The sequence below is a fragment of the Chanodichthys erythropterus genome, chromosome 19 (genome assembly GCF_024489055.1).
Source record: "Chanodichthys erythropterus isolate Z2021 chromosome 19, ASM2448905v1, whole genome shotgun sequence".
In the NCBI taxonomy this organism is placed as follows: Eukaryota; Metazoa; Chordata; class Actinopteri; order Cypriniformes; family Xenocyprididae; genus Chanodichthys; species Chanodichthys erythropterus.
The window spans coordinates 17,000,754-17,014,533 of NC_090239.1; the positions used below are offsets into that span (position 1 = coordinate 17,000,754).

At 37.8% G+C, this 13,780-nt stretch overlaps 1 protein-coding gene across 1 annotated transcript in view; it reads left to right on the top strand.

The window, feature by feature from the left end:
• Window positions 1-7,192, top strand: part of odad2 (outer dynein arm docking complex subunit 2) — a 67,761-nt gene extending 60,569 nt beyond the window's left edge. Inside the window, exon 19 of the mRNA XM_067369807.1 lies at window positions 7,057-7,192. Within this exon, the coding sequence (XP_067225908.1) occupies window positions 7,057-7,170 (114 nt within the window). The 3' untranslated portion in view covers window positions 7,171-7,192. The remainder of the gene's footprint in view (window positions 1-7,056) is intronic.
• The last annotated feature ends 6,588 nt before the right edge of the window (window positions 7,193-13,780 follow it).

The window sequence follows — 13,780 nt, forward strand, 5'->3', positions numbered from 1 at the left end:
GTAATGTCCAATTTGCAAAAGTCGTTAAGGCGAATGTTTTTTTGCCCGGTTCAAGCAATGACAAAAACTGGACAGCACAGTGTTTGTGTCTGTGTGAATGCATGTTGTCTGCATGTATTGCACCAACCAGCCGTTAATTGTGCCCTCATTACCTTTTTAACTTGTTCTGACTGATGCATTTCATACTTCCACCTGAGCACAACCGTACATTAAAAATATGATATATAGGCTAATGTGACAGAAGATGTGTTAAAACAATATTTCCTGCCATTGTAAATGGGTTTCGAGAGAGAGTTTATCGGGGAACGGTGTCTGCACTGCAGTCTAATTTATGAAGGGGTGTAAAACTCAAGACTGTCTCTTGCTATTATTGCAATCGTATTTCAGAGTCAGAAGCTCTTGTACACCCAACAGCTTAGAGCTGTAATGATTTCCTTCGCTCTTTCTCGCTTTGCATGCTGTGCCCTCTTAGACTTATGTTCTGTCTGTAACTTTGCTGCTTGACGTTCTTAATGGTGTAGAACTCAGTCCCCTAAGCTTTAGCAAAGGAAATTAAGCATTGAGAAGAAAATATTTCACACTGGAAAATACATTAGAGATGGTCTCAGCACCCTCCAGCTTCTCCAAATTCTGCCTTTACACTTTTTACACAAATTATTTAAACTCAAAAAAACAACTTTTAATATTCCATTTGAATATTTCATAAAATATGAAAGAACATTTTAAATTGGTTCTGAAACAAAAGCCTTTTGTGATTTTACAAGTCTGTTACACCTCGAAAAACAGACGTATGAAAGTTCAGCCCACTTGGGAACTAATATGGCTAGGACATATACACACATTCTCTTTGAACACTGTTCAACATGTTGTGTCTATGAGCGTCCTGTAGCATGTGTCAATTAATCATGCTCCGTTTGATTTGACACGTACGCTCAGTATCTCACAGCTTTCATTCGGATGTGCCTCGTTGTGGCTGATGCTCAGAAAACTCTTTTCATCCGGTCTCTCTTTCCCTCCAGCACACCGCCACAGCTTTGCAGATTGTTTGTTGAAACCATAAATCCCCGCAGACAGCTTTAGCTAGATTTTTCTATTAAAGAACCCCTTTCATGGGCAAAAATACCTTTGCGAGACAAATTACAAAATTCAAACTGTAATTATCAGCCATTTTCATCAGAGAGGATTCCAACTGGAGTGAGTTGCCAGATCCTGGTATGTTTTGTGCGGCTTAGACTGTAATTTTTTTGGACTGGGAACCTGCGCTTGCCATGTGTGGAAGTCCTCTGATGTTGCTACTGTCCTGAGCCTGTGTGTTTTCCCTCCTGTCCTGTTTATGTTTTTGAAAAAGAAAAAAAAAAGTGTGCGTGCAAATGAGCATAAATGTGCAAAATAAAAAGATCATGATTCAACCTCGACCTGTAGAAATATTCCATACGTTTCCTTTTAGTCATGGTCTGTGTGTAGCAGGTTAAAGCTGCTGTGAATATGGCAAGCAGATGACGTCCTTATACACACTCAGGCTATTCAGTCTCCCTTCACTCTCTCTTTCTCTCTCTCTCTCTCTCTCTCTCTCTCTCTCTCTCTCTCGCTGGGTGCTCTGATCTGGCTACTGTAGCATGTGTCTGAAGTTTGCAGTGTTTTATGTCTTGAAACAGCATGACTCGATCCTCTGTTTCGTCTGAGGTGAGGAATGCAGGATATCTCAGGTGTGAGAGTAGAAAAAGGTTTAAGAGATGTGTTCAGATGACATGAACAGCCTTAAAAGACTTTAGGGCTTTTCACACTTGAAATAGTTAACCCTGGGTCATTCTAAACCCTGGGTATTCATAAGCTACCATTTCACACATACATTTCTAAACCCTGGAGTTAATGTTCTTATTTGCATATTTGCAGTATCTATTAAGTTATACTGGATGGACTTTTCGGACTATAAAGGTAAAAATGAAATGGTCTTTTCTTAACTCCAATAGTTGCATTTTCTGTCACCATTTGACATTTTTCCCCTACTGTACAGCATGTGGTGTTTATATGACTGTACAAGCCACGTGAATATGAGGCACACAAGTGAGTGTCTGTTGCTAAGCATCTAGCCGTAACATTCTAATACTGCATTGTTTCACACTCTACAAGTTTGGCATTGCAATGTGGGGTTAACACCTGCTCTGTAGCAGGGTTTCATAACCCTTGGTAAAAAGCAGCGCTAACCCCATTTCTAAATTACATGTGTGAAACATTCCATTACCCAGAGATAAAAGCAGGGTTTTGAACAATAATAACTCAAAGTTAAGAGCAAAAAATGCCTTTTCTTGTTTCATTTTCTTTTGTGAAAAGCCATTTTCTTGTTTCTTAGCAAGTCATAAGAATAAAAAAGAAGGGAAAAGGTTGCAAAGGGTAGGACTGGGGAGAAATGCAACCCAAAAGAGTAAATGGAAAATAGTAAAAGAAAGGAAAAAAGAGATGCATCTTCTGTTGCTATTTACATCAGTAAATTTCCTCTTATATAAAGTAGGGCTTGGTATCAATACAGATGTCCCAATTCAATTCCAATTTGGATTAATTTTTGATTAGATTTCAATTCATTTCACTATACTTCAGTTGTAATGTCCATTTTGCTTGGAATAAATGGTATCTCTACTAATGTGTAAATAATACAGTTTCAGGCCAGTGTTGTTATCATTAACTAAAACTAAAAACTAAAACTAATAATTGAAATTTCAGTCATTTAAATTGAATTAGCTTAAAATAAAATATAAATATTAGATGAAAAACAGAGAAAGAAATTAAACGATTAGAAATGTTGCCTTTGTTCACTAACTGAAATAAATAAGTTGGTAACACTTTACACTAAGGTTCATTAGTTAACATTAACTACATTAGTTAACATGAACTAATAACTGCACTTCTACAGCATTTATTAATCTTTGTTAATGTTAATTTCAACATTTACATGATTAAAATCAAGAGTTGTATTTGTTAACATTAGTTAATACACTGTGAACTAACATGAACAAACAATGAACTACTGTATTTTTGTGTTTGTGTGTTTATTTTGTGTGCAGATCACAAGAACAGTTCCTCAGGCCATTTAGGACACGAGCCATTTAAAACTGCGTCCTGTAGTCCATCAATGGTGTAAATGGAGAAGGAAAGTGCAATATGTAGTAAACAGTGAGGGTAGAGGACGAGAACAAGGAGAGGCGGGTGGACGGGGGGCTTTTCTCCTCAGGAAACGGCAGCTTACTGCTGCTGCACTTAACACCGCAACACCTACATGCGTGACATAGTATGTGTGTGCAAGCATGCGTACATGTGTGAGAACTTATGTACATGTGCTTGAGCTGAAAGAGAAGCCTGGGAAAACATGTTTTCGCTCTACCTTCCTGGAGGTCAGGATCCTCCCGCCCTTGCGGCGTATAAGACAGAAGAAAGTCTTAGAGGCTTTCATTCATTTTTCAAACATGAGGCAAGTTATCATGTTACTGAGGTTTGGGAGTATTTAACAAGTGGACTATTATAGTCTGTTCAGAAACCAGCTGGGAGAGCAGAGAGGGGCAGGGGTAGACAGAGAGCAGTGCTTATCTGAGGCTCCGCTCCAGGCCCTAGGAGCCCCTGTCTGGCCACGGCTGAATAACACTCTATGAGTTCTGGCAAACGGTAGCTGACCCTGTCGCGGGCATCCTCTGACTGCTCACAAAAGCAGCTTGTCTGAACGTGCTGGCATGTTGCTGCGGCCTCGCGCTTGCATCCGTTCGTCTCTTCGAGGTGTTTTAGGATCTATTTTAAAAACAGCAAATCCAGCTGAACATGATAACTGATACATTCATAATGCTGAAATTATGTGAAGAACTTGGAAGCGGTTTTAACAAATAAAGACTCTACAGGAGGAGAGATGCTATCGAAGCTGTTGTTTTCCTAGTTTTATGTGTATGTCAGTTCAGCAATCTGGTGGAGCTCACACATAGAATATTAGTCTTTCCATCCGTTTATTCTTCACTATTGAACTTTAAGCAGGGAATTCTGGGAATGTCCTGCTTGTCTGTGCCTTGGCTCAGTGTTGTCTATATAAACTTGGTGCGTGTGTGTGTGTGTAACATGTAAAGAGTTTGAACTTTACCCTAACACAATTTATACTGATACTGACAGCCTAATCCAAAAGCACTAATACTGTTTTAGACTAAATTCTAGGAATGTACTGTACTTTATATTGGTGTCTGGTTGGTTATTGGTCATTATTAGAGTTTTTTGTTGCACTTTATTTTACAGTACATGCCCATATGTACTTGCAGTGTACTTACCTAAGAAAATACTGGGTAATGTAAGGCAATTACATAGATTAAGGATAGGTTCAGGGGTAGGTTCAGGGTTAGTACCTAGTTCTAACCCAGTACATAGTATGTACATGCGAAACAGTTATGTAAAATAAAGTTCTACCGTGTTTTTTTGTTTTTGTTTTCAGTCGATATTGGATATTTAATATTTAATGTTCATATCCCCTTACATCCCCTTAGGGCTCATTCACACAGAACGCGTTTTTTGCTTTGAAAAATGCGAGACGCAGGCAGTGGAATGGGAAAAAAAGGTCTCGAGATGCATTTTTTAAAAGTTGAACTGATTTTAAGTTGAGCGCCGCATTTTAAGAACGTCGTGTCAGGCGTGAAACCCTGCACAGGACGCGAGCACAATTGTCATACACGTCCGTGTTTACATAGAAAAACAAAGGAAGTATAGCGCATTGGATTGAAAAAACACGTTCTGGGTAAACGGCCCCTTACACTGTCATTTAATGCTCACTTAAAGTTAAAACTAATAATTTAACAATACTGTTTAATGTTAACTCTTTAGCAAATTTCAAGATGAATATCCATTTTTATAATAATATAATAATAATAATTTGTTACATTTTCTGGGTACTAAAAGCCCTTTACATACGGAAGGGGGAATCTGCTCAACCACTACCAATGTGCAGCATCCACCATTATACTGTACATTATAATGATGGGATTCCTAAATTCACTTAAAATTTATTTAAAGGTGGACTCAGTATTACTTCAAATACACTGTTTGGAAGTTAGTTGGGCTGATACCAACAACAAATCAGCATTAGTGGACATATGACGGTCGAGGAGAGAGAACGAGCAAGAAGAAGATTTGAAAATAAGGAAAAAGGAAAAAAAACTGCAGAATGAGAGATGGGACACAATACAAAACAGCTCAAAAGAATATCACTGGAATGAAGGGTAACGACTGGGCAAGATCTTTAGGACCCGCATTAATATTAGAAAAGCTTTCCAGCACTGGAGAGAGCCAAGTGGGAAGGCCTGAAAACAGACGCAGAGGCTTCTTTGATTCCTTATGTAAATAACACGGAGTTCTGATTGTCTGAAGCTGCTGTGCTGTTGGCGATTAACAACAAACTCTTGTTTGTATTTACTCTTGTGTACTGTATGTTCATTATTTGTGCTTCCTTGTTGTTTGTTCATCATCAGCGTTTTATTTTTCGTGAAGCATTTTGTTGAGTGTCAGCTGTGATAAACAGACACCCACACGCATTGCGTGTGTAACAGTGGGCAGATAGTGAGAGTTTTGCAGTTAAACTACTGCACACTGACGACCAATAGAGAATGCTGTGTTTAGCGTCATTGGTAGTGCACTCGCCTCGCATGCCAGCAGCAATCGGGTCTGGGTTCGAGATTGACTCGGAGCGGGGTAGGATTGGAGTGTGAGTTTTGGAGGCAGAGTAATGAAGAGAGGGGAGGGTTTGTTTGGGCTGATTTCAAATATCAACAGTGTTCAACAACGAATTTGAGAGATAGCATACAGCACCTATATTTAGTTTTTTTTTTTGTTTTTTTTTTTATTCTAGTTTACTATCAAATTTTCATATTGGCCTTTTATTGGTTATTGGCCATAACATGAAAATAATCATTGACTCACAGTATTTCTGTCAGCAAGAATTTTAAAATTCTGAAATGCTGAATAAGTGAACAGACTGTATTTAATATAATTATTAATTAATTTATTGCCAGTATATTTGCATCAAATCAAAAAAATCCGGGAGTCTTGGGAGTCTGATTTGACAAAGGCCTGCTTGGTAAAGTAAAACGTCTAGCCTAATTGTGCTGGGATGTACTGGATGAGGCTCAATTAATGACCTCCTATTGGTACTGCAGTGAGGGACATGCATATACCGAATACTTGTTGTTCCAGTGTGTTTTCCCACAGTTTGTGTTTATTTAGATTTATGAACACAACTCGCCACTAATCTTTGTGTCTGTTTCTCTCCCTCCCTTGACAGAAAGACAACTGCATTGTACCATGTTGTATAACTTAACCACAGTGTGGCATTGGCACAAACTCTACCCCTTGGGTTCACTTTGTGTGACAGTATAATAAGTAACTCTCATTGTACAATAGAAGGAAACATTTTAATATATAGCCAGAATGTCCTGGTCTTTTTTAGAGTCAGGGAACCCATTTTTGAGAACACGGCTCAAAAGAGGCACGTTACACAAGGCTGAAGTGGAGGGATCTGATATGACCTTTGATCTGAGAGAGGGTTCGGCCAAACTGCGTGGTTTAGTACATGGCCAAATGTTCAGAGGAGAGTTTATAAACAACTACTAAACCTGTTCATTACTGTAACGAACACAATTCCGCTAATATACTCACTCACAAAAACGTTCTGTGCCATAGTCTCACTTTCTACCTCTTACCTCTCTCAACATAACTAAACACACAAACACACTGATATGTGAGTTAATGAGCCGGCGCAGGGCTCTGCCATCCAGTAGGCAGCGAGCCTTGGCAGCCGCAGGAGCTGTAAACTCCTCTGGCAAAAGTCTGCAGTGTGCAAACAGTTGCATTTATAGCTTAATAACAGATTAGATGTCTCCTTCAAGCCCCAGGAAAGAACTGCTTGTAAGAGGCCTTCGTGAATGACTGTTATTGTAGCTATGTGGTTTTCGTTCTGTCTAATGAAAGGAGAATGTTGGCCAGCGTTTTCATTATTGGATTGTTATGATGGCTGTTTCTGACATGTTCCTCTCTCCGTCGCAGCTCCTGCTCGTCATGATCGGATCCACGGACGAGATTCTACAGGAGGCAGCAGCCAGCTGTGTGGCTAACATTCGACGCCTGGCGCTGGCCAATGACAAGGCTAAATATGGGTAAAAAGTGACCGCAAGCAACACAGATATAATCTTCCTCCCGATCTCAAACAAATTTGTTGCCCACTTTGGTACTTTTTACCCCCTGGTATCGACTCCGTGAGTATAAAAGGATCAGCTGTGATGACCAGTGTGTTTATTTATATTTTACTTCAGCTCTGTAATAATAGGAAGCATTTAGCCAAAGCTAAGCATGTCTTTAATTAATTCTTTGGAGTCCACACAAACCTGGCTCACCCTTGTCTCAGCTTTTTCCCTCAATTTCCTCATCACAGGATCTAATTTAACAATAACAATAAATGCTTTCTTCTTCTTTGTGTGTACACACCAAATGTTCCACAGTTTGCATTCTCTGAAATGGTTTAGAGCATAAATACAACAAATTCACAAATGCAGCAGGTACTGATGTCCACATGTCTGAATAAAAGGCACATCTGCTGTTTAAAAAGTTCATGCAACCCTGTAATTAAAGAATGCTTACTGATTAAAGCAGAAGCACTCACCATACTTTCTTCCACTCTCACATGCTCACAAACACAACAGTTATGAAGACTGCACACAATCATTTAGACAAAATATAACCAACAAAACACACTTACACACATGATTTGGTGATAGTTTCAAGCAGACAAAGACAGTCCCATTAATGTGAAAGATTGCTCATAAATGTAATCAATGGTGACGTGAATGGGCACAGTGCTTGGAGAACTTGGAACAGTGCAGTAGCAGGTCCCTTCTGAGTAAATATGATTTTGTGCATAATTGACATGCAGCAGTTCCCTGATGAGATGGAGTATTTTGCGTTATTATTTGTTATTGAAAAAATATGGTGATGGCTTCTCTCAATGTCCTCATTAATTTTGCCTGTTAAAAGTAGGAGCGTGTATGAGGAAAATGAGACCACCTCAACAGTACAGCAGCAGCGTGCCTTTTGCTCAGACAGACCCATAAAATGTAATCCTTAAAAATAATCATGTTTTATATTATCGGCATAAACCCAATGTCCAGTACTTTGTCTACCAGATATAATGAATGCAAAACAACAAAATAAGCAAATATACAATTACGCAAACTAGTGGAACAAGCAGTGGAAATTTGTCATATAACATTATATTTGACTTAAATGTCAGTGCTTCAACTGTAAAAACTTTTTACCTGATCTGAACCCGATTCTTGACTTTAGTTGGTGTAACCTACAGTAGATAGGTTGATTCAACTATATTAATATTTATTACTAAAATAAAGTCAAGTTACCTTCAGATTTTTTCAAGCAGCTTTAAAGTGATAAACAGCAAAATAATGATCTATGGTGCAAACATAATCCGATTCTAGCGTAAAGCAGCTCTAAAAAAGACAATGTAGTGACATTATTCAGATCAAGTCAGCTCAGTGTTGATTCAGTTCAGTTCAATAACTGTGTAAAGTTCATCAATTATGAAATGAGTTTAATTCAGCTATTAAGCAGCTCTACAGTGGGTGATTTCATCACCCAGCTCAGTTCTCATTCAATAGTGTCAGTGCAGTCAAATCAGTAATATTACCGATTATTAATTTAGTTATTACCACATTAAGTAACATGGTTTGTCAATAGTTCTGTTATTATAAATATGTGAAGATACATATTTTGCCTCTCAAACTGATTTGTGAAGCAGATTCCTCATTTAGAGGGTACACATCTATGCATCCATCTTTTTCATTATATATTACAGTGTTTACCTTTCGCAGAGCATGCATGGAATGGCTTGAAATATAAATATCTAAAGATAAAATACAAGGTTTTCAAATGTATTTTATGTTTTTAAGGTACATAATGTTATTTGTCTACTGAGCAACAAAAATGGTTCACAAGCACAGGTGTCATGGGTATGCATGGACAAGGAGAGTTGATGATCTATTAGCAAGCAGTTTTTATTCCATAGACACACAAACACAAAGATAATCCAAACAGGAAGCCGATGGCAATAATCCAAACATGAAGGAATAGGAAACACAGGAGATTCAACAGTTTTACATTGAGATGTAAACACAATGACCAACAAGCAAGGACTGAGGGGCTGTTAACACGACACCGTTTTCAACTAAAAACGGAAAACTTTTTATGCGTTTTGGCCATTCATTTACATGACAATGGCATTTTGGTGGCCTGAAAATGCAAACTTTTGAAAACGGGTTTCAAAGTTGAAGTAGTCACTATAGGGAAATAACAAGAAGAATATCAAAGTGCGGTAAACTGTAAAAATAAGCTGGAGAGGCATGAGTAAGGCGAGTGCTCTGTAAAATACGTATGTACGCATGCGCGTAGTCTTTCTTTACAAAGTGACATCGCCAACTACTTGTCTGGTATGCGTAATACAGCGCTTCTATTACATTGTTGTCGTGTAAACATTCCCTGAAACACAGGGGTATAAATACACTAGGTAACAAGGCTAACAAGAAATAGGTGAAGGTGATTAGTCATCATGGTAACTAATAAGGGAAACTGTGGAGACAAAAGCAAACAGGAACAAACAACAGGAAGAGAACACAGGCACAACAAGACAAAAGAATTTCAAAATAAAGTGATGAAACATAAACAGGGGATTGATGACAGAACACCCCCACCCCACCCCCACATTAAGGATGCTGAAAGCTCTATAAACTGGTCCAGGAGGGTGATGGAGTTCAAGTAAATTTATTAGTTAACATGAGCCAACAATGAAAAACATCTCTGAAGCATTTATTAAAGGGTTAGTTCACCCAAAATTAATGACTCACCCTCATGTCGTTCCAAACCCGTAAGACCTCCGTTCATCTTCAGAACACAAATTAAGATATTTTAGATTTAGTCCGAGAGCTTTCTGTCCCTCCATTGAAAGTGTTTGTACGGTAGACTGTCCATGTCCAGAAAGGTAATAAAAACATCATCAAAGTAGTCCATGTGACATCAGTGGGTTAGTTAGAAGTTTCTGAAGCATCGAAAATACATTTTGGTCCAAAAATAACAAAAACTACGACTTTATTCAGCATTGTAGTTGACCACAACTGTCACATCACTTTTAAGTGAAATCAGACCCACATTTGTGACTATAACCAACTACCAAGAAATCACATTGCGGTCTTTCTACAGTAAATGTCATTTAAAGACAAAGTAGGAGACAAACGGAACTGAATATTTGAATTTTTGAAATCAATATCGAGCTTGATTACAACTGATTTCCTGTGGCTCCGCATTTGTCATACTTGATTCTCCTGTGTTGAGTCTATCATGTATGGCTAAGTGCAGTTTACTTCAACTGACTATAAACTAAGAGACTCTAAATGAGAATCATTGTCTTCTGAGTATACGACTCTGATCACCAAAAATAAATAAGGCCTTTTTAAACCCAAGCAGTGCAGATGTTACAACCGCTACCCTTCTTTTTTACTTCCCCCCCCTTCATCCATCTCTGTCTCTCTCTGTTTCTCTCTCTGAGGTTGATGACTAGTAGGACATGCCTAACTAACATCATTAAACAAATGTTGCATGTTTGACTGAAGGACAGGAATTTATGGGATGGTGAGTTGAGGACAGAGGACGTTTAAGTCATTGGGATGAGAATTAGTGCTCTAGCGTCTGTCTTTCTGCCCTGTCAGCTCAAAAGTGCAGACTGTTCTCAACCACACTGCCTAAGCATGTTCAAGACTCAGTTCACTTCTTATCCAGCCATACTTTTGTTTTTAAAATTGCTGATAGCTACCTGAGATCTGAAGGTTTTTTGTCACTTTGAGCAAGAGGAAAAAACATGAATCTCAAAGTATCCTGAAAGCGCTTTACTTGTGCAAACTTCTTGTGGATCTGTTATTTGATCACGGAAATTATTCAAAGCTAATAAGAGGTTTTGTCACCACACACACACAATTACTAGTTGAGGCCTTAATATTTGGAAATCAGTGGAGAGGGAAATACGCTGAGAAATGTTGTGGTCATGCTTCACCTAAACCTCCATCTCTGCCCTCACCAAGAAATATGACCTCATCAAAACAACCAGAAACCTTTTCCTTATTAGATTTTGATTGAATTACGTTGAATAGTCTCATTTGTATAAAATCATAATTCAGTGTGTTTACTTAAGGTCGTGCTGGGATGGAGCGGTGTAATGCAAGTGCGTGCGCATGTGCTATTTTTTGTCAAAATGAAACGCGTCTGTTTGAAGTGGAAGGTTCCCGCAGCTCCCTAGGCAGTGGGTTCGAATATTTCATAAAGAAACTAATGACTAGTAAAATGTTCTTCCAAATATCAGAAGTGGCTTTGTTTTCCCTTCAAGAGGACAAGAAGGCTGTGTTTTAATATAAAGCCAAATGGGTAGCAGAGCATCACGGCTGTGAAAATACACTCAAAGTGCGTGCTCACTTAGTACTCAATCCAAAGATCTGGACTAGCTTTTTTTTTACACGCATACATGCACTAGTTCGCTCAGTATGTTGCAACAAACTGTTAAGTTTCTGTTCTTTTGTGGTCACAAACCCTCAAAATGTAATACGCTCTCAAAGGTTAAATATGTCTTGTAATGCCTTTGCATAACTAGATGGTTTTGGTTTGCTCACTCACTCTCTCCTTATTGCTCCAGTTCCCTCCCTCTGTCTCTTTTTCTCTTAAATGGTTTAACTGCCTCAAATGAATTCTGACATTCCCATCCATAAAGTGTAAATAACTAGCTGGCTTAACAATAAATAAACAGAAAAATGAGTGTGCAAATACCGCAGTGTCTGGGTCTGCTTTCAGACCTGTCCCCTATAAAGATTTCAATGACTTTAATAAAGACTGCATTGGTACTGACAGGCCATGCTTGTAGTACTTTATAGAGTACACAAATTTATTATAATAGGAAAAATCACCTGTAGTACGGTACCACTGGCATAGGAATTATCTGAAAATTCAGCCTTTCTTCACAATAAGAACATTTAAGAATATGTGCTTTTTAATTAGTTAATTGAAAGCAAAACAACTTAAACTTTTTAAAATTATATCTTACCAAAATGTAAAATTTTGTTTTTATCTGTTTAACAGCATTAACTTATAATAAGCAAAAAAATGTATAATCTTTTTACTAGATTGCATTGTTAATTGCTTGTCTGTGTTGCACATGCCAGGAAGACTGTTGGGCTTATGAATATTAATCACATTTTCTGTATTTGCCTGAATTGATTTGCTAAATCAGAATGGGGGTGGTGACTGCTAGCTAATGGGATTACCACTTTTGCATTATATCTGCCCATTGCCAAAGCAACCAAGCCGGCAGAGGATTAAAGGCTTTGTTTATTATCTTTTCTGAATTAATTCGTTTTTTTGTTTGTTTTTTTAACAAAACAGTTGAGCGAACAATTCAGTGGCTTATACATAAAGACAGTGACTGCAAAAATGCATACTTCTATACTATATAGGAAGCAAAAAACAGTATGTGAAAAGAGTAATATATCCAAATTCCCAGTAAAACAGCAAGCAAAAAACTGCCCGAAAAAAATACTTTTGGCGAGATTCTGAAGTGCACAGAAAACAAACACTTTATCAGTCCACGAGAGAGGATTTGTGAATATCAGTGAAGTGATGCAAATGACATTCACATGAAAAATGACATTCACTTGATTTGTTCCTGAATCAGTGATTTGAACAAATCGTTTGAGTAAATGATTCAATGACTCACTCATAAAAACAGTTATCTATGCCACCTACTGGCTTAACAATATAACCTGCAGAAAGAGTCAAAGCACAATTATATTATATTATATTATATTATATTATATTATATTATATTATATATTATATTATATTATATTATATATTATATTATATTATATTATATTATATTATATTATATTATATATTTGTAGTGCCCTCTTCCTGTCTTTCTTAGAATTATGAAGGACAGCGCACAAGGTTTGATAAATATGTGCCTAAAGAAATGTTAAAGTTATACTCAAACAAGATTAACTTGTGAAGAATAAAACTCTTGGATAACAAAATTTAAAGGATTCAATTAAAATAAAATCAGAATAGTCAAAAGTCAAAATACCTCAAACGAACAAATGTTCTGAATGTGAGATAATCACACAATCACATTAGCTTTGAATCACAAAGTGACGCAATATCACACCAATAAGGTTATATTTTGGGTGACCAAAATACAGAATTGGTCTCTGTATCAAATACTCCTTAGAATGATTTGACAAAATAACTCGCAAGGAGAATCAAAATGTCACTCTGTATATTCACAGTTCTTGAGTGCACTGAAGACTGAATAACCCAATATGGAATGAATATTAAATGCTGTGGGCCCACACACACACACACACAGAGTTTTTTCACAATCCACCCCATAGCAGGCCTGAGACATTGCTGGAGTACGTGGTAGCCTTAGAAACAACAAACTGGCCCCTTTACTCTCCTGTGTGCATTCTCGGAAGACGGGCCACAGACTCCTACCTCATAGCCTGTCTGCTGCTTTTGACATTTAACCACCAGATCCTCCTGTCAACCATCATGACGAAGGGAACCGCACTCCAGTGGTTGAAGTCTTACCTCTCATTTAGGTCCTTTTTAGTGTTGTGGAGTGGTGAGGTGTCTAAGTCACAACATCTAGCTTCTGGGGTACCCCAGG